The sequence below is a fragment of the Strongyloides ratti genome, scaffold srae_scaffold0000001 (genome assembly GCF_001040885.1).
Source record: "Strongyloides ratti genome assembly S_ratti_ED321, scaffold srae_scaffold0000001".
Taxonomy (NCBI): Eukaryota; Metazoa; Nematoda; class Chromadorea; order Rhabditida; family Strongyloididae; genus Strongyloides; species Strongyloides ratti.
The window spans coordinates 800,765-822,754 of NW_020171519.1; the positions used below are offsets into that span (position 1 = coordinate 800,765).

The 21,990-nt window shown below is 18.6% G+C and overlaps 11 protein-coding genes across 11 annotated transcripts; 4 read left to right on the top strand and 7 right to left on the bottom strand.

Annotated features, from left to right (window-relative positions):
* Positions 1-448: 448 nt before the first annotated feature.
* SRAE_0000026100 (Hypothetical protein) lies at positions 449-926 on the bottom strand (the record flags this gene model as incomplete). The annotated part of the gene is made up of 2 exons (XM_024646127.1): positions 449-738; positions 785-926. The coding sequence occupies 2 exons, from the start codon at positions 924-926 to the stop codon at positions 449-451; spliced, it is 432 nt and encodes a 143-aa protein (XP_024500341.1).
* A 1,421-nt stretch (positions 927-2,347) lies between these two features.
* On the bottom strand, positions 2,348-3,671 carry SRAE_0000026200 (Hypothetical protein; the record flags this gene model as incomplete). The annotated part of the gene is made up of 2 exons (XM_024646128.1): positions 2,348-2,361; positions 2,420-3,671. The coding sequence occupies 2 exons, from the start codon at positions 3,669-3,671 to the stop codon at positions 2,348-2,350; spliced, it is 1,266 nt and encodes a 421-aa protein (XP_024500342.1).
* A 1,325-nt stretch (positions 3,672-4,996) lies between these two features.
* On the bottom strand, positions 4,997-6,042 carry SRAE_0000026300 (Mitochondrial carrier protein family and Mitochondrial substrate/solute carrier repeat and Mitochondrial carrier domain-containing protein; the record flags this gene model as incomplete). Its single annotated transcript, XM_024646130.1, has 2 exons — positions 4,997-5,895; positions 5,931-6,042. 2 exons carry the CDS (start codon positions 6,040-6,042, stop codon positions 4,997-4,999), a joined length of 1,011 nt encoding a protein of 336 aa, XP_024500343.1.
* Positions 6,043-6,439: 397 nt separating this feature from the next.
* On the bottom strand, positions 6,440-7,234 carry SRAE_0000026400 (Transthyretin-like family-containing protein; the record flags this gene model as incomplete). Its single annotated transcript, XM_024646131.1, has 3 exons — positions 6,440-6,634; positions 6,673-7,037; positions 7,081-7,234. 3 exons carry the CDS (start codon positions 7,232-7,234, stop codon positions 6,440-6,442), a joined length of 714 nt encoding a protein of 237 aa, XP_024500344.1.
* A 536-nt stretch (positions 7,235-7,770) lies between these two features.
* SRAE_0000026500 (Protein of unknown function DUF273 family-containing protein) lies at positions 7,771-8,907 on the bottom strand (the record flags this gene model as incomplete). Its single annotated transcript, XM_024646132.1, has 1 exon — positions 7,771-8,907. The coding sequence occupies one exon, from the start codon at positions 8,905-8,907 to the stop codon at positions 7,771-7,773; it is 1,137 nt and encodes a 378-aa protein (XP_024500345.1).
* A 2,015-nt stretch (positions 8,908-10,922) lies between these two features.
* Positions 10,923-13,647, bottom strand: SRAE_0000026600 (Aspartyl/asparaginyl beta-hydroxylase; the record flags this gene model as incomplete). The annotated part of the gene is made up of 4 exons (XM_024646133.1): positions 10,923-12,243; positions 12,392-13,310; positions 13,369-13,524; positions 13,575-13,647. 4 exons carry the CDS (start codon positions 13,645-13,647, stop codon positions 10,923-10,925), a joined length of 2,469 nt encoding a protein of 822 aa, XP_024500346.1.
* A 1,014-nt stretch (positions 13,648-14,661) lies between these two features.
* On the top strand, positions 14,662-15,978 carry SRAE_0000026650 (Hypothetical protein; the record flags this gene model as incomplete). Its single annotated transcript, XM_024646134.1, has 2 exons — positions 14,662-14,740; positions 14,780-15,978. 2 exons carry the CDS (start codon positions 14,662-14,664, stop codon positions 15,976-15,978), a joined length of 1,278 nt encoding a protein of 425 aa, XP_024500347.1.
* Positions 15,979-16,114: 136 nt separating this feature from the next.
* On the top strand, positions 16,115-16,778 carry SRAE_0000026700 (Pre-mRNA-splicing factor 38A; the record flags this gene model as incomplete). The annotated part of the gene is made up of 2 exons (XM_024646135.1): positions 16,115-16,232; positions 16,273-16,778. The coding sequence occupies 2 exons, from the start codon at positions 16,115-16,117 to the stop codon at positions 16,776-16,778; spliced, it is 624 nt and encodes a 207-aa protein (XP_024500348.1).
* A 358-nt stretch (positions 16,779-17,136) lies between these two features.
* Positions 17,137-18,357, bottom strand: SRAE_0000026800 (Transcription factor E2F/dimerisation partner (TDP) domain and Winged helix-turn-helix DNA-binding domain-containing protein; the record flags this gene model as incomplete). Its single annotated transcript, XM_024646136.1, has 2 exons — positions 17,137-17,937; positions 17,998-18,357. 2 exons carry the CDS (start codon positions 18,355-18,357, stop codon positions 17,137-17,139), a joined length of 1,161 nt encoding a protein of 386 aa, XP_024500349.1.
* Positions 18,358-18,695: 338 nt separating this feature from the next.
* On the top strand, positions 18,696-19,578 carry SRAE_0000026900 (Hydrolethalus syndrome protein 1, C-terminal domain-containing protein; the record flags this gene model as incomplete). The annotated part of the gene is made up of 3 exons (XM_024646137.1): positions 18,696-18,795; positions 18,847-19,151; positions 19,204-19,578. The coding sequence occupies 3 exons, from the start codon at positions 18,696-18,698 to the stop codon at positions 19,576-19,578; spliced, it is 780 nt and encodes a 259-aa protein (XP_024500350.1).
* Positions 19,579-19,749: 171 nt separating this feature from the next.
* Positions 19,750-21,034, top strand: SRAE_0000027000 (Hypothetical protein; the record flags this gene model as incomplete). Its single annotated transcript, XM_024646138.1, has 2 exons — positions 19,750-20,952; positions 20,999-21,034. The coding sequence occupies 2 exons, from the start codon at positions 19,750-19,752 to the stop codon at positions 21,032-21,034; spliced, it is 1,239 nt and encodes a 412-aa protein (XP_024500351.1).
* Between the last annotated feature and the right edge of the window lie 956 nt (positions 21,035-21,990).

Here is a 21,990-nt window from a genome sequence, read left to right on the forward strand (position 1 = left end):
AATATTTTCTAAACTTATTATTAATAAAAGGAAATTTGATATTCATTTTTAAATAATATTATTATTATTTTCATTTACCAAAATCAATTAGTTTTAAATTAATAAATAATTATAAGGAATAAAATGAAGTATGATAGTTAAAAGTATATCAAATATCTTTAAACACTTTTATTAATAGATATATTTTTACCATAAGTAGGTTTTTAATTACTCGATACTTCATAGTCATTAACACTTTAAAGTATATGAATTTTTAATTAAAATAAATAATAATATTAAATTTTAATAGTATTAATTTACTTTTATAAAATAGAAAAAAAAACAATTTGATTTCTTTTATTCTTTAAAATAAATATAATACTTGAAAAGTAAAGTAATTAAATAATTTTTATAAAAATATTATATTAAGATAAAATTAATTTTATATATTACTTTCTTAACAATATAATTAAAAAAGACGTGAACATTTCTTTATATCTTTTGCTACTTCACTGTCATACTTTACTGTTGCCTGTTTTGTTTGATCAGAACAATAACCACAACTACGTCTACATACACGAAATGCTAATGATGATTGAGAACAAGATGCTGTTTTGGAAGACCAACGTCCTTGTCTTTTTAAAAGTGATTCACAAAATGATATTCCATGACGATCAAAACAATTATCATTAGTTGAATTAAATGGATTTAATAACATTTTTATTGCATCTTTTTCATATAATTCATCTCCTGATATAGCTAAAAAATTATATACAAAAAAAAAATTTATTATAATTAAACTAACCATAATTTTGATATGCTTGTGTAGTAAAGTGACAAGAATAACAACATTGTAAAAAACTAAAATCAGGATTATCTCTACATTGATTAAAAAATTTTTTAGAATCTCTATTTAACATAAGTCTACAAACACCTGGACTTAACATATCAACACAACAAGGTGTTACATATGCAGGTTGAATTTTTATTGTTAGATTTGGATTATATTTAACTATTTTATTAGAAGATAAATTATAAATTTTACCATTTATAAAATATAAAAATTGTAGAAAAATAAAATACAAAAACATATTTTTAAAATTTTCTTATAATAAAAATTATCATGATAACATATCTTTATATATAAAAATTTAGAACACTTTATAATCTTGAAATAATAAGTAAAGGACAAAAGTTTTATTGTTTAATTTTGACTTAGTTATTTTTACTGACATTGACAAGATCATAAAATTATTTAATAATAATATTTCAGAACCAGTTCACGTTAGGATTCAATTTAAACTTTTCTCTCCATTTCTTGATTTATTTTAATTTTCTTGTTAACGTAAAATCTGTCAATTTTTTATGAATTATTTAAAATAAAATTTATTTTTATAATTAAAAAACTAGTATATTTAAAAGAAATTTATTATAAATATTTTTATATTATAAATTTGTGTGATTTTTAAAAAGAAATTATTTTTAATGATAAAGAAACATAAATGGTGTCAGGGGTTAAAATCCGATAATTCTACATTATATATTTTAAGATGTCCCTATCAAATTATCATCACCCACCACAACTTGTTTCGAACTTATCTTAACAAAGTTATAATTCTCGCAAAACAACATGATGCTCAAATCACAACTATTACTCATAATGTATATTAAAAATATATAATTATTAAAAAAATTTTGTATTATATCTTTTTATATAATCTACCAAAAAATAATATATTTATTTTTTTAAAACTTTTTTAATAAAAAATAGTCAAAAATAAGTAAACCTTAAAAGTTAAAATATTTAATATTATCATTAATTATCAACAATAAAAATAAACTTATTTAAAATATTCTTTGAAAACAAATGATAAAACATAATTATTTTTTAAATATGATAAATACTGTTTATAATTGCAAAAATAGAAATATTTTGAAAGTAAATTTTAGATGAAATACAATAAAATATCTTTTTGAAAATTAAATAAATATTACATTCAATTTTTCTTTATTTATTATCTAATTAATGCCATATTTTTGATGTTTTAAATATAAAATAGATTGAAAAAATTCCCTAAATAAATTTTTTTTTCAATCATTTAGTCCAACTAATTTTTAGTCATAGTTAATTATTACATTTATTAATTGTCTCCAAGTATAGAAATATGACTAATATATAAAAATACATCATTTATTCAACAATTTTGAAACCAAAATTTGATAAATTAATTTTCAAATAAATAATTTTACACATATAATTTGAAAAATTATTAATATTGATAAAATATTTTTCTAACATAATATAATAAAAATATCTAAAAATTTTCTTTGGTAATAATACATTTCCATTCCATTTACAAAATATTTGCTATTTAATATTTTCTAAAAAAAAAACCCATTCATTATGAAAAACATTGTATTAAAAATTAGAGTTTTCTACCATAAAATAAAATAAATTCAAGGTTTTTAGAATGAATATATGTATTTAAAAAAGTTGCTTTTTTATTTGTAAAAGTACTTGGTTCATTTTCTAATATTTTTTTTATTTTTATAAGTAATATATTTGTCATTTGTTCATTTTCAATATCAGAAAAACCATTTTTTTCCATAAAAGTTATAATTTCTTTTTTTGATTTAAGATATAATTTATGAAATTTAACTATTCCATCAAATTCTTGATTTTGGGATCCTGGACCAATAACTAAAGTTGTTATTAATATTTCACCACCACTTTTTAAACAATTATAAGAATTTTTAAAAAATCTTTCATAATCTTCATTGTAATGGAGAAAATTAGGTACAAATATAATATCATAATAGTTAGATGGAAAAATACATAGATGAAAATTAGCTAACATATAAAATATTCTATTATCTTTAGCACGTTGATTATATAAAAGATTATCAATTATTGTTTCTGTATAGGGACTCATTAAAAAAAGAATATTGTTATATCTAACAACAGTTTGAAGATGTAAATAAGTAAATCCAATCTGTAACATTAATGAACCACTTTTTAATTTTTCAAATCTATCTAAAAGGTTCCAATGTTCTTTTTCATTATAATCAATAAAATGAAAAAATTCTTTTCCAGCAAAAGTTTTAACATCTGCTTTTAATAAACTATATTCCTCAATAAAATTAAAAAAATGAAATTTTTTTTTATCAGTAAATGTTTTATCTTCTCTTCTTAATATCCAATAAATATCTAAGAAATTTCCTTCCATATAAATAGAATATTTTATTTGATTCATTTCATAAAATTTAATTAAATAACTTTCTTGAAGAAATTTATTAATTCTAGTTAAAAGTGGACCTTCATGTCGACGTAAATTTTCTTTAATAATTATATAACCATTTTCTTTTAAACAACTAATTGTAGCATCAAAGAGTTCTTCACAGTTAAAATTTTTTTCATTAGAATAATTATTTGTTATAATATCACATAAAATAATTAAATCTTTATCAGAATATTTTTTATTAAATAAAGAATTAATATCTCTAGTATATTCAATTTCAGAATTTTTTGCTACATCTTTACCATATTGTTTTGTTAATTCTTCAACATAAATATTTTCAATACTTTTTCCTTCACCTAAACATATAGCAGAAACAACAAGACTTTTTAAATATTTTGTTGGTCTAATAACTTTTAATGCACTTAACACAAGTTCATGTTTGATAGAAGACATATCCTTATAAATATAATAAATATAAATATATATATATATATATTTTTTTTTATATATAGAGAACTAAAAATAAAAATATTATATGAGACGATTATCAAATACTTAATATGTATTATCCTGTTAAGAAATTTATATCATCAAAGAATTTATATATATTATAAAATATATGTATATTGTACAATAAAATTTTTTTACTTATACAATGAAGATATTTTATTTTGACAAAAAAAAATTAATTAATTAAATTAACTAATTATCATGTAGGAAAATTGATAGTTTTTATCAGTAAAGATAAATAATTAAAATAACAATCGATTATTTTGAAAATATATATAAAAAAAAAACCTCTTATATTTAATTATGTCATAAGAAAAAATTTTGGTTATTATTATTGTAAAATAAAAATTATTACAAAATTGATATAAATGTAGAAAAATTTAAGATTATCAAAAAAATATTATTTAAATTACTAAAGCATAATACTGGCTTGAAAGTTTATTAAAGTAAAATTTTTTTTAATATATTTTATAATATTTTTACATATAAATAAATAATATAATCTTAATATTTTTGTTTTTTTTTTCATTAATTACTTTGTTATCAAATCTTTTTTATTTTTGTTTATTCAATAAACATTATATATATGAAAAGACAAATGATATTTGATGGTTAAAAATTTAACCAAAAAAGTTTTAAAAAAATATGCGTGTGATATATAATAATTAATATATGTTTTAGAGATTACTATATTATAATGATTATTCAGGTATATTTAAATTATTGATAATAAATATTATAGTGATTTTTTTTGAGTAATAAAAGAAAATTTTAATAATCATAAGTATTCAAATAGAATTAATATAGAAACTTTATACTTTTATTGAAAAACATTTATAGTAATCATTTTTAATGATAAAAAAATATGTTTATAATTAATAATTTACAAAAATTAATGTTGCTGTATAATTTTTATCTAAAAATAATTTTCCATTAATCATTAATATATCTTTTTTAATACTGAAATTTATATAATTATTGATAATTAATATTAAAAAATATAAAAATGCTATATTTTTTTTACATATATAAATAAATTGTAATTATAATTTTTTTTTGATTATTATATTATTATATTAAATTAAAATAATTACAAATTGTTTGTAATTTTATTTTTAAACATTATTTAACATTATAAAAAAATATTATCTCAAAAGTAAAATCTTATATACTTTGAAATGTTATAATTTATATTATTATGACATAATTGAATTTATTTAATAAATGATAGTTTTTTTGTTTAACTATATTATATATGTTTATAAATATTAATGTATATCTTTACCAAAATGTATTCTTAATTCTTCAGAAACAATCAAAATTATCATTGTATAAGGTATAACTCTTACAAAAGCTGGAATTAATCCTTTAAATAAAGCTAATGGTCCAAGTTTTATTGTATATATAAAACAATCTATGTATCCTTTAAAAACATCTGGTTCAGAATTCATTATTCTTATTTTTATAGTATCAATAGGTTGAGTTATAATTGTTGCAATACCAGCAGAAATAAATGATCCAACAAAAAATGTTAATAAATTATCTTTAAAAATTTTTGTATCTAAAAGTATTAATTTTATTTCATCATAAACTGCTGCTTGACCAACTGTTAAAACAGAACTTCTTATCATTACAAATTCCCAACCTTTAAATAAACTTAAAAATCCATCTTTTTTTACCATTTTATAAATTGCATCAAAAACATGTTTATAATTTCTTCTTTCTTTTATAGGAAGTTTAACATCATTCATCATTCTAACACATGATTTATCTGCTGGTGTACCAAAAAATCCAGCAATACCACCAGAAACAATTGCAAATAATGTTCGCATCCAAAATGTCACATTTTTTCCATTACCATAATAACTTTTAAATATATCATATAAAGTAAAACGGGTAGCTGAACTTGTAGCTTGTCTAAATAAATTACCAGTTATTCCTGAATAAAATCCTAATAAACCATCTAATTTGTAAACATTTTTTATTGCACTAATAATTCCAAATTTAACAGTTTGTTGTGTTTGTAAATGAACTTTTATTAATTCAATAGGATGTGTTATAAATCCTCCAATACATGAAGAAAAACCTCCAAACCAAAATCTATTTTCTTTTATATTTTTATTAATTAAATTTTGTTTTTCTGAATAATTATTAGATGATAAAATTACTAAAAAATATTTAAAGATATATAAATTAACTTACAACTACAATTATTATTTTTACAAGTAATATTATCAATTGATTTACTTACTACATCATTATTCAAAATAAATTTAATAAAAATAAACAATAAAATATTATTTTTAGAGATCATTAAATAAAAGTATTTATAAACATATGCAATCATTGCATTTTATACAACTTTTATTACCAAAATTAACAGTTATTTAATTAATTGATCAGTCATAGTCATTCGTATAATATTAATTTCTTTTTATAAATTAGATGTATATATATATAGTTATTCAACTATTCTAATGATTTGTCAATGAACTTATAAAAAGTTAATATAATCAAGAATGATAGTTTTTTAATAGACAAATAATTTATTAATTTTAAATATAATAAAATATTATTTTATATATAAAAATTGTTTAAAAATTTGTAAATCAATTTATTAAATAAATCAACATTTTTATTTTTTGAAATAAAAGATTTTAAAAAATGTTTTTTGTTTTCTCCTCTTCATTTAAGTTTTTAAAAAACCTTTTTTAAATATTTTCAAAAAATTTTCTAAAATCAGATAATTTTAAAAAATTTTTATAAATCATATTTTGTAAAAAAAAATCTTTTACTTTATTTGTTAATCGTTTATTATTAACATAAATATTTAAATCGATTTTTTTATTTAAATTTTCATCTTTTTCATTATTAATATCTTTATTTATTTCATTTGAAATTTTTTTCTAAAAATTATTTTAATTATTTTTTTATATTTTTTTACCTCAAATCTAGATATATCATTGTCATTTTTCTTATCATCCAAATAGATCTCATCATAATAGTCATCATGCAAATCACATCTTTTTTGAACATGAACTATATTATTGAAAATATAAATGTTATTCTCTAGTAGATTAATTTCTTTGATGTTAAGAATTTTTTTTCTCACTGATAAATTATTTAATGAAATTTGAAATGGTAAATTTATAATTCTTTCATTTATACATTGGTGGTTATTGATAAGGCCACATTCATCAAAAACTTTTAAATAATAATTATTTTTAAAAAAACCAGGTATTTGAAAATTAAATAAAATTTCTCCTTTATCATTAACTTTAATTTTCTTTAATAATTTATCAACACCAACTAAATAAAAATGTAAATAATAAAAAAGATATGTTAATCATACAATGATTTTCATACAATTCAACAACTGCTTTAACTGCTGGTTTATTTTCACAAATTAATTTTCCCTTTCCAGTAACCATAATATAGTATGCATTTTCAAATCCAAAAACAGTATTAAAAATAACTGGTAAAAATAAATGAAAATATTTAAACATTTTTTTGAATTATATTAAGAAGAAATTTATATCATATTATATATGAAATTTAAAACATAATGATGTTTGTAAAAATAATTATATTTTTAATTTATGACATGCTTTTAAATTATTATGTTATAATTAAAAAACTTATCTTTTTAAAAAAAATAAATTTAACAATTATAATATTATATTGTAACTTCATTATTTATTAATTTTATGCAAAAAATATTTTTATATAAAATATAAATTTGATTTTTTTAAGAAAAAATTTTTTTTTTATTTGTGTTAAAAAGAAAATTAAACATTTATTATAAAACTATTTTAAAAATAATATTTTTTGGATTAAAAAAAAAATTTGTTTTTTGTTAAATATAGCAATACTAAAAAATTAAATGAATTTTTTTATTCTGTATTTTTGCAATATAAAAATTAAACATAATAATTAGTTGTATAATATAAATAAATACTTTATTATAATGTTTTTACAAATTTAAACTTTAAATATAAAAATTTTAAAGATAATGTTTTATCAAAAAATACAAAACAATTAATTAGTTTTTATATTTGCTTAAATACCCGCTATCATTTAAATCTCTAAAAAATTCTTTCCTTGTTTGTTTTACTGTATTACCAATCATTTCATCTCTATATGAACATTCAATCATACTATCTTTTTTGAAACTCCATAAGTATGGTAATGGTCGATTAATACATTCTTCTGGATTAAATACAAATGTATTAATTCCTAAAAAAGGCATTGATGATTGTAAACCTTTATATCCATGAAAAAGAAAATCTTTTTTACAAAATAAACTATTTGTTAATGAACCATCTCTAATCCATCTACGTTCTGATTCTTTACCAACAATAACAACTTTGCCATCATCAAATGTCATTAATTTTGTTGATAAAGGTGTTTCAGAAGCTTTTTCTAATAAATTTATCATACATGCTTCAAAATCCCATATATCATCCCAATTTTTTGATTTATTCCATACATTATAACAAATTTTTCTTTCTTCTAAAAATTGATTTTTAACATATTTTTCTAAAAATAATGCTTGAATTGCTGCATTATCAGAACCATGCATACTTTTAGGAAGATTATAATAAAAATTTCCAAAATCTCTTAATAAATTTCTACTATAATTTGAATTTTTAAAAAAAAAACTTCCACAAGCAATTTCATAGTTAAAAATTCTTGAATATAATAAAAATTCTTCATTTTCTTTAGGTGAAAATTGTTGTAATGTATGATAGGGATTCATAACAACAGTATCAGCATCAATAAATAATACATAATCAATTTCTTTATGTAATTCTAAATATTCTGCCAAAAAACAATGCCTAACAAACATAATATCAGGTTGAGTACATATTTTTGATATTTGTGGTTCATTTTTCATTGATAATATAAAATATGTATAATTGTAAGCATGTGCATAACAATGAACAGTATCTGTTGCAAGTTTATAAGAATCTGGACGAAATTCATCAACAACAGATATAATACCATATTTTTTATCATTATTTTTATTATTTAATTTAAAATGTTTTACTTGTTTATAATAATTATTTATAGGATAAAATTTTTTATAGATAAAATTATGTGGATTTGAATTTAAAAATAATATTAATAAAATTAAATATAAAATTGATAAAGTAGTTAATATTAATTTATGTCTCATTTTCTTTTAATTTAAAAAAAGAAATATCTATAACAGTATGATAATATTTAGAAAAATAAAAAAATTTATATAAAATTTTATCAATTTATTGATAAATCAGTAAATATTTTATTTTTTTTATTAAGTAATAATTAATTGTAATTTTATTTAAACATGAAGTAATAAAATTTTTAATTTTTTTTAATATAATAAATAGTTATGAAAAAGATGATTGTAATATATGATTAAATAAACAAATAAAATTGATATATCACTGATTTTTCATATTACTTTCACGAATCTATGTATTAAAAGTAACATACAATTGCAGGTGAGTGTATTCTATATTTATCTAAATAATCATATGTGTCTTTTAAATGATTCAATGGCTATTACAATTTTAGTAATAATAAATATATATATTGTATGTTATGTTTTATTATACACCACAAATGATATAATAATTTAATGTATTATTAATACTATTAAACAAAGTATTAATATTAATGCTTAAATACTTCTAAATTTATCTTTATAATGATAGTCATTATTACTAATGTATATTTTAATTGTTCTCAAAAAATATTTATCAATATTTATAAAATATTAACAAATATTAAAATATTTTTTTCTATAAAAAATACAACTGTATTCATATTACTATTACAAAGAAAATTAATATATATATTTACCTTAGAATCATTTAAATATATATCATCCAATAATTATGTGTTTAATATTAAATAAATTTTAGCTCAATAAGTTATTTTCTTAATATATTAAAAAAATATAAAATAATGTTATGTAAAAAAAAATAAATGTATGAAATAAATTGAAGTAAAAATGAGTCTAATAAAAAGTGTTATGACTTTTAAAACCAAAAATAATATTGTAATAAAAACATTTTTGATTGTTTTTTGTATAAAAAATTATTATTTAATTATATTCAGCTTAAAAGTATAAGTAAAATTTATTCAATATATTTATGAAATGAATAAAAATAATTAAAACTGCTATATAAGAGATTACTTTATCATCATAGCAACGACTAATACTTTAATATATTATAGAAAATTAAACTATTTTACTAATTATATATAAAATGGTAAAATTTCATGTATAACATAAACTAGAGAATGTTATAACAATAAGCTATTATAATATTTCTTACTTTTATTTATTCGTTTTTTTTTAAGTTTTAAATTTATTCAAATGGTCGTATAATATATATAAAATATCATGATATTTTAAAAGTAAAATTAAAAAAATTAAAAAATGTTAACATAAATATATATTAATTATAATAAAAAAAATTGTTTAAAATTATATTAAAATAAATTCAACTTTTATTAACTTACAAATAAAAGAATTTTTTTTAATATAAATGATACTCAAGTTGGATAAAAATTAATATGGTACTAAATAAAAATTTATAGTTTATTAAGGTAAAGTTATTATATTAGCATATAAAATATACTTTGAATTTTTCAAATAATCCTATAATTAAATAAAAATTTTTTTAAAAATAATTATGTTATATTGTGATAAAATTTTTAAATAAATATTTAGAAATAAAATTTTTCTATAACTGATTCATTTATTATTGATATTTAAAATTTTAATATTAAATTTTTTTATCTAAACTTTTACTTGTTTAAAAAATTTTTGTTTTTTTATAATTTTGAAATAATTTTTATTCTATTCTATTTAAATAAATTATAATAATATCTTTTTATTTTTTTAATTTATTTATACTGTAAAATAAAAAAAAAAATATAACTACAAAAACAATAAAATTTACCTAAAAATTTTTTTTAATAATTTTTATATTTATTTAAAATAAAATTTATTTTGTTAAGAAAATTAAACTACAATGATATTTTTTATTATTTTATATATATATATTCTTTTTTATAATAAAAAAATTTTAAAATAATAAATATATTTTAAACATTATTATTCTATATCAAAACATTAATTTCAATGCTTTTATAGTGTCATTTATATATAAAAATTTTTATATATATATATTTTAATTAATAACTATTTTCGATAATTAACTTTCGTTGTTCTAATGGTACCTCTGGATGCCATAAATCTATACTTAAAACTATTCTATTATTACCAGCAGCTGCTCCTTCATAACTAAGTTCATGTTCAAAACTTTCATCAAATATTATAAATTTACCATTTTTCCATCCTTTTGTTTCATTACCAACTCTTATTCTAGCTTCAGATGATGTTAATAAACAAAGATGAGCAATAAGTTTATGATTTGTAGTTGAACAGTGAGGCCAAACAGTTGTATGAGATTGAAGAACTGATATTTTTGAATTATCTTTAAAACATTTTTCATTCTTAATATATTTTTGTAGTATTGCGCAAGTTTTTGGAGTTAATAAACAATTATTTTCTATAATTTTACCATAATTCAAAAGTGGAAGATATTTTTGAGATCCATCTGTTAAATGATGTTCTTCTGGTAAAAACATATCTGAATGTTCTTTCCATACATTAAAAACTTCTTCTCTTATTAACACCCATTGTTTTTCAATACTTTTTAAACTTTTAATGCAACCACTATTTTCAACATTCCACCATGGTTTTGCTGTCAATCCAACTATATTATATATTGATCTTTGATATGTTGATAAAAATAACCCTAATTCAGCACCTTTTTCATAAATTTTATATGCTTCTTGTCTTCTTCCAAGACGCATCAAACCATCTCCTAAATGATAAAAAAATTTTGAATCATTATGCTCTAAATCACCATTTAAAATACTTTTTTTCATATGAAAGACTCCATTTACAATATCTTTATCAAAAACTTTTAATATATATCCATAATAAGCTAAAGCTTTTGAATTATTAGAATTTTCATTTATAACATTAAGAAAAATTTTTTTAGCATCTTCATGCCTTCCCATCATAAGAAATGTTATTCCAAATTCATTTTGTAAATTTAAATTTTGTGGATCTCTATCAATCATATTTCTTTGAACATTTAAAACTTTATGAAGATTTCCTCTAAATCGTGCACATCTAATTAAACTTTCAGATGCTTCTTTATACATTGCATCAGTTGCTTCATCATTATCAAGAATTATTTGATATTCTAACATTGCTTGATCCATTAAATTATTTGAATTTTCAAATTCAGATCTTATTTCATATAATCGACCTCTTCCATAATGAGCACGTGGACTTTCTGGATACAATTTTAATACTTCATTATACATAGCTTCACCATTTACAAAATCATGTTTTTCAATAAATAAATCTCCAGCATCTAATTTTGAACGAAATTTTTGATCTTTTTTATTTGTATATAATTTTTTCAAACTTCCTATATATCTAAAAAAAAAATATAAATTTTTTTTTACTATAAAATTAAAAATATCATGCTCATGCAATTATAACAAATATTTATTTACAAATAATATGTTAATATTAAAAAATTAAAATATATCTTTTTTATAATTAAAATATTTATAATACTCACTTTGACTTTTTTATTGATGATATTTCATATGATTTTTTATGTTCAAGTTTTTTTTTATTTATTAAATTATCTTCATCACTTTTATCATTTATAAATTCATCATCATCATCATCGTCATCATCTTCATTATAAATATTATTTTTTGTATAAAATTTATTTAAATGACGATTTTTTTTTAATAAACTTTTTCTTGGTCTTTTTTCATAATATATTTCAAGTAATTTTTTTTTACGTAATAGCGTTGCTTTATTTCTTGTAGGACCTTTATTTTTTATTTTACGAATAACATCTTCTTCATTATCTTCATCTATATCTTTATCTTCATTTTCAATATTTTCAGTTTCTTCCTCAACTTCTTTACAAACTAATTGTTTATATTTTTTTGGTATTTCAGAATTAAATTTTAAATCTGTTTCTAAATTATCCATATTATTTTCTTTATGATTGTTATCTTCTATTTTTTTATTTAATTGATCATCTTCTTTTTCATCTTCTTTATCATCAAAAATTTTCTTTTTTTTCTTTCTTTCATTTTTATTAAAATTTATACTATCCTCATCATCATTATTTACTATATTTTTATTATGTTGTTCTGTATAACGTTCTTGTTTGTTTGATTTTACATAATTTTTTTTATCAATTTCAATATTTTTATCATTTTCATTAAATTGTATAACATTTTCTTTTACTTTATCATACCTATATTTTTTATTTTTTTCAATTTTTTTTTGTAAATTTTTGAACAATTGAATTTCTAAATTAATATCTTTATTTTCTTCCTCATCATCCATACTTGTTGGTACCTGTTCTACTACAACATCTTCAGCTATTACAGATGGACCAGAAACAATATTATCCATTTCTTCATTTTCATTTATTGCTGCCATAAAAGAATTAACATCTCTATTATCATAATCATCTAAAGTATATATTTATTTTATTAATATTATTTAAAAAAATAATAATAAAATACTTACCATCTTCAACTTCACTAATAATTGCTCCCATTGTAAAACATAATATAATAAATGTTACTAAAACGGCCCACGTTTTTAGACCACCTTTAGTTACTGAATAATCAATTTTTGTTGGAGCAACAATTACAGCCATATTATGAGGATATCCAGAACCATCTAATTAATTATAATCATACAAATAAAAATATTATATAAAAAAAACCTACAATTTGAAGGTTGTTTTTTGAATGGTGGTCTAATATTAGAAACATTTCCAGATAGTAAATTTCCTGTTGACATCTCTTTTTTTATTTATATATAGTATTAAATTTAAAAAAAAATAAAAAAAGAACCAAACCTTTACTTTTTTTTGGAATGGAAAATTTTTTAATAAATAAAAAAAATCAACAATAATTTTAATTAATATTAAATTAAAGAAAAATCTCACTCCTAAGAATATAATCAATTCTTTAATCTTAAATTTTATATAACTCTATTTTTCCAACTATATATCTACTAAATGTTTAAGATCTTATTAAATATAAAATTTTATACTTATCTCTCTCTAATCTAACAGAGAGAAAAATTTTATCACAAATAAATATATAAAAGTAATATATATTCAGAAAGTAGAGATTTAAAGAAAATTAATAATTGTTGTAAGTTTATTATTGTTTTTAATAGGTTCAATAAAATTTCTATTAAATTATTGTTTTTTTTTTAATTAATATGATCAATTATATACTCTGAAACATACATCTTTTAAATATTAATTGCTTATCTTCAAAAAGAAATTTACCTTATTATTGTTTTTTTAATATAAATCGTAGTCGTTTTTTTTTTCTCGTATAAATAAAAAATATATTTTTGTTTCTTTAAAAAAATATTGAAAGAAATATATTCTGAAAAGATTTGTTATATAAAAAAAAATTAAAATATATTGAAAAATGATATGAAATAATATAAATGATAAATATTTTAATCACAATCAACAACTTTCAACTATTGTTTGAGGTATAATAATTTTGTTTGAAATATTGTTAAAAGAAAAAATGAGAAATCCCATTGAGTTGTATAAAAATTTAGTTAATATGCGGCTCTAGCAGTACGAGCTTTATTATCAAAAATCTTTTAACATTCTTTCTTTCTTCTTTATATTATTATCAACTATCATTGTCTTTATGTTTTTTTAAATAATTAATCAATATGATATATAATATTCATAATTTATTTTAAATTATATAAATTAATTATAAATGTAAATTTTATTTCCAATAAAATAATTTAAATAATTTAATTTTTTTTTTTATAAAAATGATTAAATTATTCTTATTTTTATTTAATATTTTAATAATTTCAAATGAACAACAATATGTAGATAAAATAATTGAGGGTAATTTAATATTTTTTCATTATATCATTTTTTTTTAAGAAAAATGTAACATAGAACATGCTCAAATATATAATCCTTATTTTAAGAATCAAAAATTATTTATTATTGCTGATGATTGTAATTTTATTGAATATAAAACTTTAAATTATACATTAAAAAATAATAATTGTAATAATTCATTAAAAATTCTTTTAATGTCAGAAGAATTTATAGAGAATGATACAAAATTTAAATCAATTTATATTCTTTATAAGAATGATTTATCACAACGTTTTGAATTAAAAAAGGTATATGAAGAAAAATCAAATGTATATTATGTTCCAGGACAATTATTTTTTGAATCTAATAGTATATCTACAATACAAAAAATAAATTGTCGTATTGTTGATATAATAATAAATTTTCTTTCATCAAATTATAATATAACAAAAAATGCTTTTTTTATTCGCATAACAACTGATTTATATGAAGATAAAAAAGTAATCATAAATGTTTATATAACATTTAAAAATAGAAATAATTTTTATATAAAAATGTTTACACTTCTTATTAATTTTGATGAATCAAATTTAGATGAAACAAGAAATGTTGAAAATTGTACAGATAAAAATGCCAATAAATATTATAAGATAATTTCATTTGACGATAATTATAAAATTCTTCATACATCTCAAGATTCAATTCAAGTACTTTATTATAATGACTTTACAATCAATGTAAAAAAAATATTTAATTATTATAAACTTTATAATGAAATTAAAATTGAATTAATTTATAAAAATATGATGAAAAGCCAAGTTACCTTATGTCTTGATAAAATAAATATTAGTAGACCAATATATATATATTTTTATGATGAAGATCTTTTTGAAAAAGTAGAAAATGATAGAAACATGAAATATATAAAAAATAGAAATACAATTATTTATATAATTATTATCGTTATATTAATAATAATAATTTTTTTGTCATCTAAAATTATTAAAAAAGAATATAAAAAGAAAAATATTATAGATAAAAAAAAGAAAATTGAAAAGAAAAAAAATAAAAAGTTATATGAAATTATTAATGAAAAACTTAAACAACAATTATCTAATAATGATAATGGTAATGGACCAATAGTACCATATGTAAAATTTGATAAAAGATATAATGAAAAAAAAATTATTTCAAAAAAAAGAATTACTGGAATGAAAATAAAAACATTATCAAAAAATATAGAATACGTTAGTACATAATTATTTTTTAATTTAACTATTTTATATAATTTGTTAATCTATTACTTTATTTTGGAATAAAGTTTATTGCTTTTTTAAAATTTTTTTTTTCTTTTTTAACATAAATTTTTTACTTATTTATTAATTAATTTTTATCATGGGAAAAAATCAAAAAACTATTCGAGGTACAAGATCTACATTTTTAATTGAAAAAATTATTAGAACAAGAATAAATGAAAGTTTATATTGGAAAGAGGAATGTTTTGGATTATCAGGTAAAAATAATATATTAAAAAATTATTTATTTATTTTTAGCTGAAACTGTTATTGATAAAGGTGCTGAATTACGTTATATTGGTGGTATTTATGCAGGAAATACAAAACCAACTCCATATTTATGTTTAATGTTAAAACTTCTTGAATTAGCACCAGAAAAAGATATTATTATTGAATACATTCAACAAGAAGAATTTAAATATATAAGAGCATTAGGAGCAATGTACATACGTCTTACATTTTCATCTGTTGAAATATATAAATATTTAGAACCGATATATAATGATTATAGAAAATTAAGATATATGAATAGAATGGGAAGATTTGAATTAATGTATATGGATGATTTTATTGATAAATTATTAAATGAAGAATTATTTTGTGATATTCATTTACCAAAAATACAGGGTCGACAATTATTAGAACAAAATGATCAATTGGAATTATATCATTCTAAATTGTCTGATGAACTTGATGCAATTAGTGATGATGATAGTGATAATGAATGTAAAGTTAAAAAAAAATTCAATTTAATATCTAGTTAAAATTTTTGTTTAATTTACTTATTTTTTATTTATTAAAAAAATAAACACTCTTTAAACCAATTAAATGTAGAAATATTATATATAAAATATTAAATCTTTTAAAATATACAAATAATTATTTTTTTTTATGTCTATATTTAATTATAATTTATAATACGATTTAAAAAAAATAACTATTTTTTAATAAATAACATTTATAAATATATAATATCTTTAAGTAGTATATTAAAAAAAATTTTTGATATATCCAATTATTATACCTAAAGACCTAAAAATTATTATATAATTTCATCTTCAAAAAAAAAATATTATTAGATGAATTATTTAGTTTTTTTTGATAAATGCTTATGAGCGAAAATTAAAAATCTTCAGAGAATGATGAAATTAAAGCAATATCACTAGTAAAATTGAATTTATAATCACCGTCTTTAGCTTGTGGAACCAAAGGTACAATATATGTTTTTTCAACATATTGAACTCCATGTGAAGGGTACCTTAAATTACCATTAGAATAACCCGTTGAATGTTCATAGGTGTTTTCTTCTATGTGATAAAGATATTCTTGTTCTTCAATATTTGTGACATTGTATGTCTGGCCTGCAGAATCATACTCATTATTTATATAATCAGAACTTTCTTCATCATAATAATCATAATTTATAGGTATAGAAGATTGTTCTATATAAGTTGCTGTTATTGGTTTAATAAATGATTTTATCATTAATGGATAATTCATTCCTGTTTTATTATCAATACATATTTTTCCTTCATCACTTGAAAAAAGTGTACCTTTAGGTGCTTGAATAACAATAACAGCTTTATCTTCAAAAGTATCCATAATATCACCGGCATGCATATAAAATAAATCTTTTTTAGCAGCTTCTTCACATACATTTTTAAGACTCATCTTCATATATTTTAAATATTCATCAAGTTCTTTTTCCTTTTTATCTAATTTTGATATTTCATTTTGTAATTTAATCATTTCATTCCTATCTGATGTTTTTAAATCTATTTTTTGTCCATTTTTTGGAGGCCAAGTACCACCTTTCCATTGTATAAGATTTGATGTCTTCCTTTCAATTAATCCAATATTTTCTAATATATTTATAATATCATAAATTTTTTTTTTTCCTTTAACTTGTAATTGTTCTAATGCCTTACAAATATATATTTATATAAGTATTGATAAAGAAAGGCAATCTTTCCAGAAACTTACAACGTTAATATCTATTACATTACTTTTGCTATTTTGTAAATACTGGATAAATTTTTTTGTTAATCCTATCAAATTATAATTTTTTTTTTCATTATCATCATCATCATCAGTAACTAATAAATCATTTAAAGAAGTATCATCAATAAAATCATCATCAGTATCATCCTTCCCATTGGATTCCATAATCTCCTTATTTATTTTGTGATTTATGGATGCGTTGGAACTACCTCCATTTTTAAAGATATTTTTTATTTCTAATTTTTGTCTTTTTTCTTCATTTGCTAAAACTTCTTCAATAAGTTCAGTATGAGATAATAAATATTGTACTTTTCTTTTTTCACCTCTAGAATCCAATGACATCATAGAAAAGCAATATATATTTTTGATAACAAAAAAATGATTTTTTGAATTGGATATTTTTTCAAGAAACGATTTTCCAAGATATTTTAATTATTATTTCTTTTCAAGAGTCTTTGCTTGTTTACACAGGGGTAAGTTTATTAAATGATGTGTTGAAGACTCTCGTAATACCAAATTTCTTTATACTCTCTGAATAGTTATAAATTTTAACTACAAATATTTTAGCTGGTTTTCTATAACATTCTAACATATATATACACATTATTATTATTATTATTATACATATATATTTTTTTTTTCAAAAAGTAATCTTTGTTGATTAAAACAAAATAATTTAGATGGCCACTTTACAACAATATAATGTTGAAGATGTAGAAGCTGTTCTCTCTGAAATGGGATATACAATGGAAAAAGATTTGTTAAATGACCTTGTTGATGGTAAGTTTAAAGAAATATAAAAATTTAGTGAACTTTTATTATATAAAATAGCATTAAATGAAGCGGAAGAAGATAACTATAAAAGTTCTGGAAAGAATATGAGTATGTTTTTAGATTTGAATATAGATGATGAAAATTTAAAAAATGATTTAAATCCATTTAAAACATTAGAAAATGCTAAAAGTAATAGAGATTTATTAACAACACCATCAAGAAATTCTCCTTATAAAAGTTATGAAAATTATCATAACTTAATGACATCTCCAGGATATTCACATGAATATGATTCTCTTATCGATAAAGGTTACGATACATTAAGTAAAATTTATGAAGAAATAAAAATTTATGATGAAAAAGTAAGTTTTTATATTTAATTTAATAATAAAAAAAATTTTTTTTTATTTGAAGATTGCTGAATTGGCAAATGAAAATCCATTAGAATCTTTATCTAATCGTTCAACTATATCATCTCATAATTTAACACCAATAACTGATGAACAATTAATAAGTGAAAGTTCACGTTTTGCAAATAAAAATAAATATGAATTATCACCATGTTTGAGATATAAAGGTGAACCACAACCTGGACGTTTACATTATCAACATGATCCTGTTAAAAGATATCATACATATAAAAAAGAATGGGATAAGCAGCCACCACCAGGTGAAAAAAAAAGATTATCCCTACGTTGGAAAGTTCGTGAAATAATGTTAAAAAAAAATATTCCTATTTATAAATATTCATCATCAATGCGACCTCCAAATCCTGAATGGAGAAAATAAGGATAATTATTTTTATTATTAACATAAAAATGTTTTCTAAATTATAAAAAAAAAATAAAATATATATATATACATATATATTTATCTTTATATGGTTTAATATTCCATTTTTTTTACTTATAATTATAAAGTAAATATTTTATAATATAATTTTTTTTTAGTTAATTTTAAATGTCTTATGAAGCTATTAAAATAGCAACACGTAATTTGTGTATATCTTATGATAAAGAAAAAAATACTTTAAATAGTAAATATTTAACTAACTTAGAAATTCTTATTATGAATAATGATATTGGAATAGCTAAATTTGTTGGATATTTAATAAGAATATGTAATAAAAAAAATTATTTATTCAGATTAGGAAGTATAGTTGTGGCTGATTATTTTATAAGAAAATTTGATATTTTTGCTTTACATTACCTTTCTTGGTCATATTGTTTTTTAGAAAATATTGTTTTTTTTAATTTGCCATATGATGATGAGGAACAAAAAGAAGATTTTAATTTAATGAAAAAACGAAGTAGAGAAATAATTAATAATTGGATAAAAGATTTAGGAAATAAATATATTAAATTACAAACAATAGAAGAACTTATTAAAATAGAAGATGAAAAACAAAAAATTATTGAAATAGAGAAAGATAAAAAATTAATGGAAGTTTTTTTAAAACGTTGTAGTCTTGCTCAAAAACATTATGAAGAACTTTTATCTGAAATTAATGTTATTTTTAAAAAAATGGATGAATTAATGGAAGAATTAATTCCTAATGAACTAAAAAATATTGTTAAAGATTCGTTAAACGAAAAAGTTCCATCAACCAGTAATGTAAATTTTTATAAATCTCATGGATATGATGTTAATACAGAAATACAAATATTTCTTCAAAAAGATTGTTTTAAAATTATTCCTACAGATGAAAATAAAAGCATTTTAGATAATTTAAGTAAATTACATGAAAGATCTTCTAAAATAGCAAAAAGTTTAACAAGAAAAATTGATAAATTATGTAAATCAAAAAATAAATATGAAAAATTATTTCATGATAAATGTTTTAATTTAAGAGAAAAAATACGTCGTTACACTCAAAAATGTAATGATTTGGGGATTGATAAATTTTATAAAGAAAGTAATGATAATAATAGTATAAAAACAGATGATGATTCAGATTTTGAAGATGTTGATATGAATGATATTGATTATTTAATTCCAACTAAAATAGTAAAAAATTCTAAAGAAGATACTATTCATGAAAATATTAAAATTGACAATCTTAATAAACTTAAATTTAATCCTAATATTAAATTTGATAATGATTTTACAGGTACAAGACAGGAAAAGTTGAAATCACATAAAAATGTTGAAAAAAATATAATTGTATGTTTATTAATATTTATATATTATAATAATATTATATTTTTAGTCTAAACTTTCTGCATTGAAAAAGCGTAAATGTTAATATGTTTAGTTTTATTCTGAATAATTGATAAATAAAATGAATATAAATGTAATAACCCAACTGAGATTGACATTTATTGATTTTACTATATAATGGGTTGGGTTAGGCGTTTATGATCTTTTCAATTGTTTAACAGGGAAAAGATGATTGGTAATAATTCACTTTTTTCGTGAAACATGGAGCCAAAAATCCATGGAGAACCTTCTGATCCCGAATTTTTTTTTTATCATAAAATTGGTGGTATTAGTGGAAATGTATATGATGGTGTCGATCTATTTTGTGACATTTTTTTTTATAAAATCAACTTAAATGTCAAGTAAACTTTTTTATTAATAATTATTTTTTTATGCATCTGCAAATATTTCAAAATGTAATGAAAAAATATGACGTAATTAATTATTAAAATTATTATTAAAAAAAAAATTGTATTCTTAATTTGTCAATTTTTATATGATTAAATATTTTCTTTATAATAAATTAATTGTACATCTTTTAACAATTCAAAATTATATAAATTTTTATCTCTTTTAACTTATCAAACTTCACTCTTTATAAACTTCATCTCCTTATCACTCCATTAAAAAATTAATGTTCTTCTTTCCTCTTATTTAAGTCAATTTCTTTCTTAAATATAGTAGTTGCAATGTCATTTTCATAAAGCATACACAGTTTCAAAAGACTCTTAACAGCCTGGAGGTGTGTGTTGATCTAATTCCTTTTATAAGAGGCCGCCTCTTATACTTCCATTAGCACAAACTTGAACATTAAGAATTTAGGCATAAGTTAAAAATTTGTATTGGCAGACATATAAATATATATTATAAAAATTCAGGAAATTATTTGAGTGTATTTTAAAATTATTTTTATACGTACCATTAGATTTTTATATTAACACAAAAGGTGAAAATTACGTAACATTTTTATTGTTATTTAAAAAATAATACTTTCTAAAAATT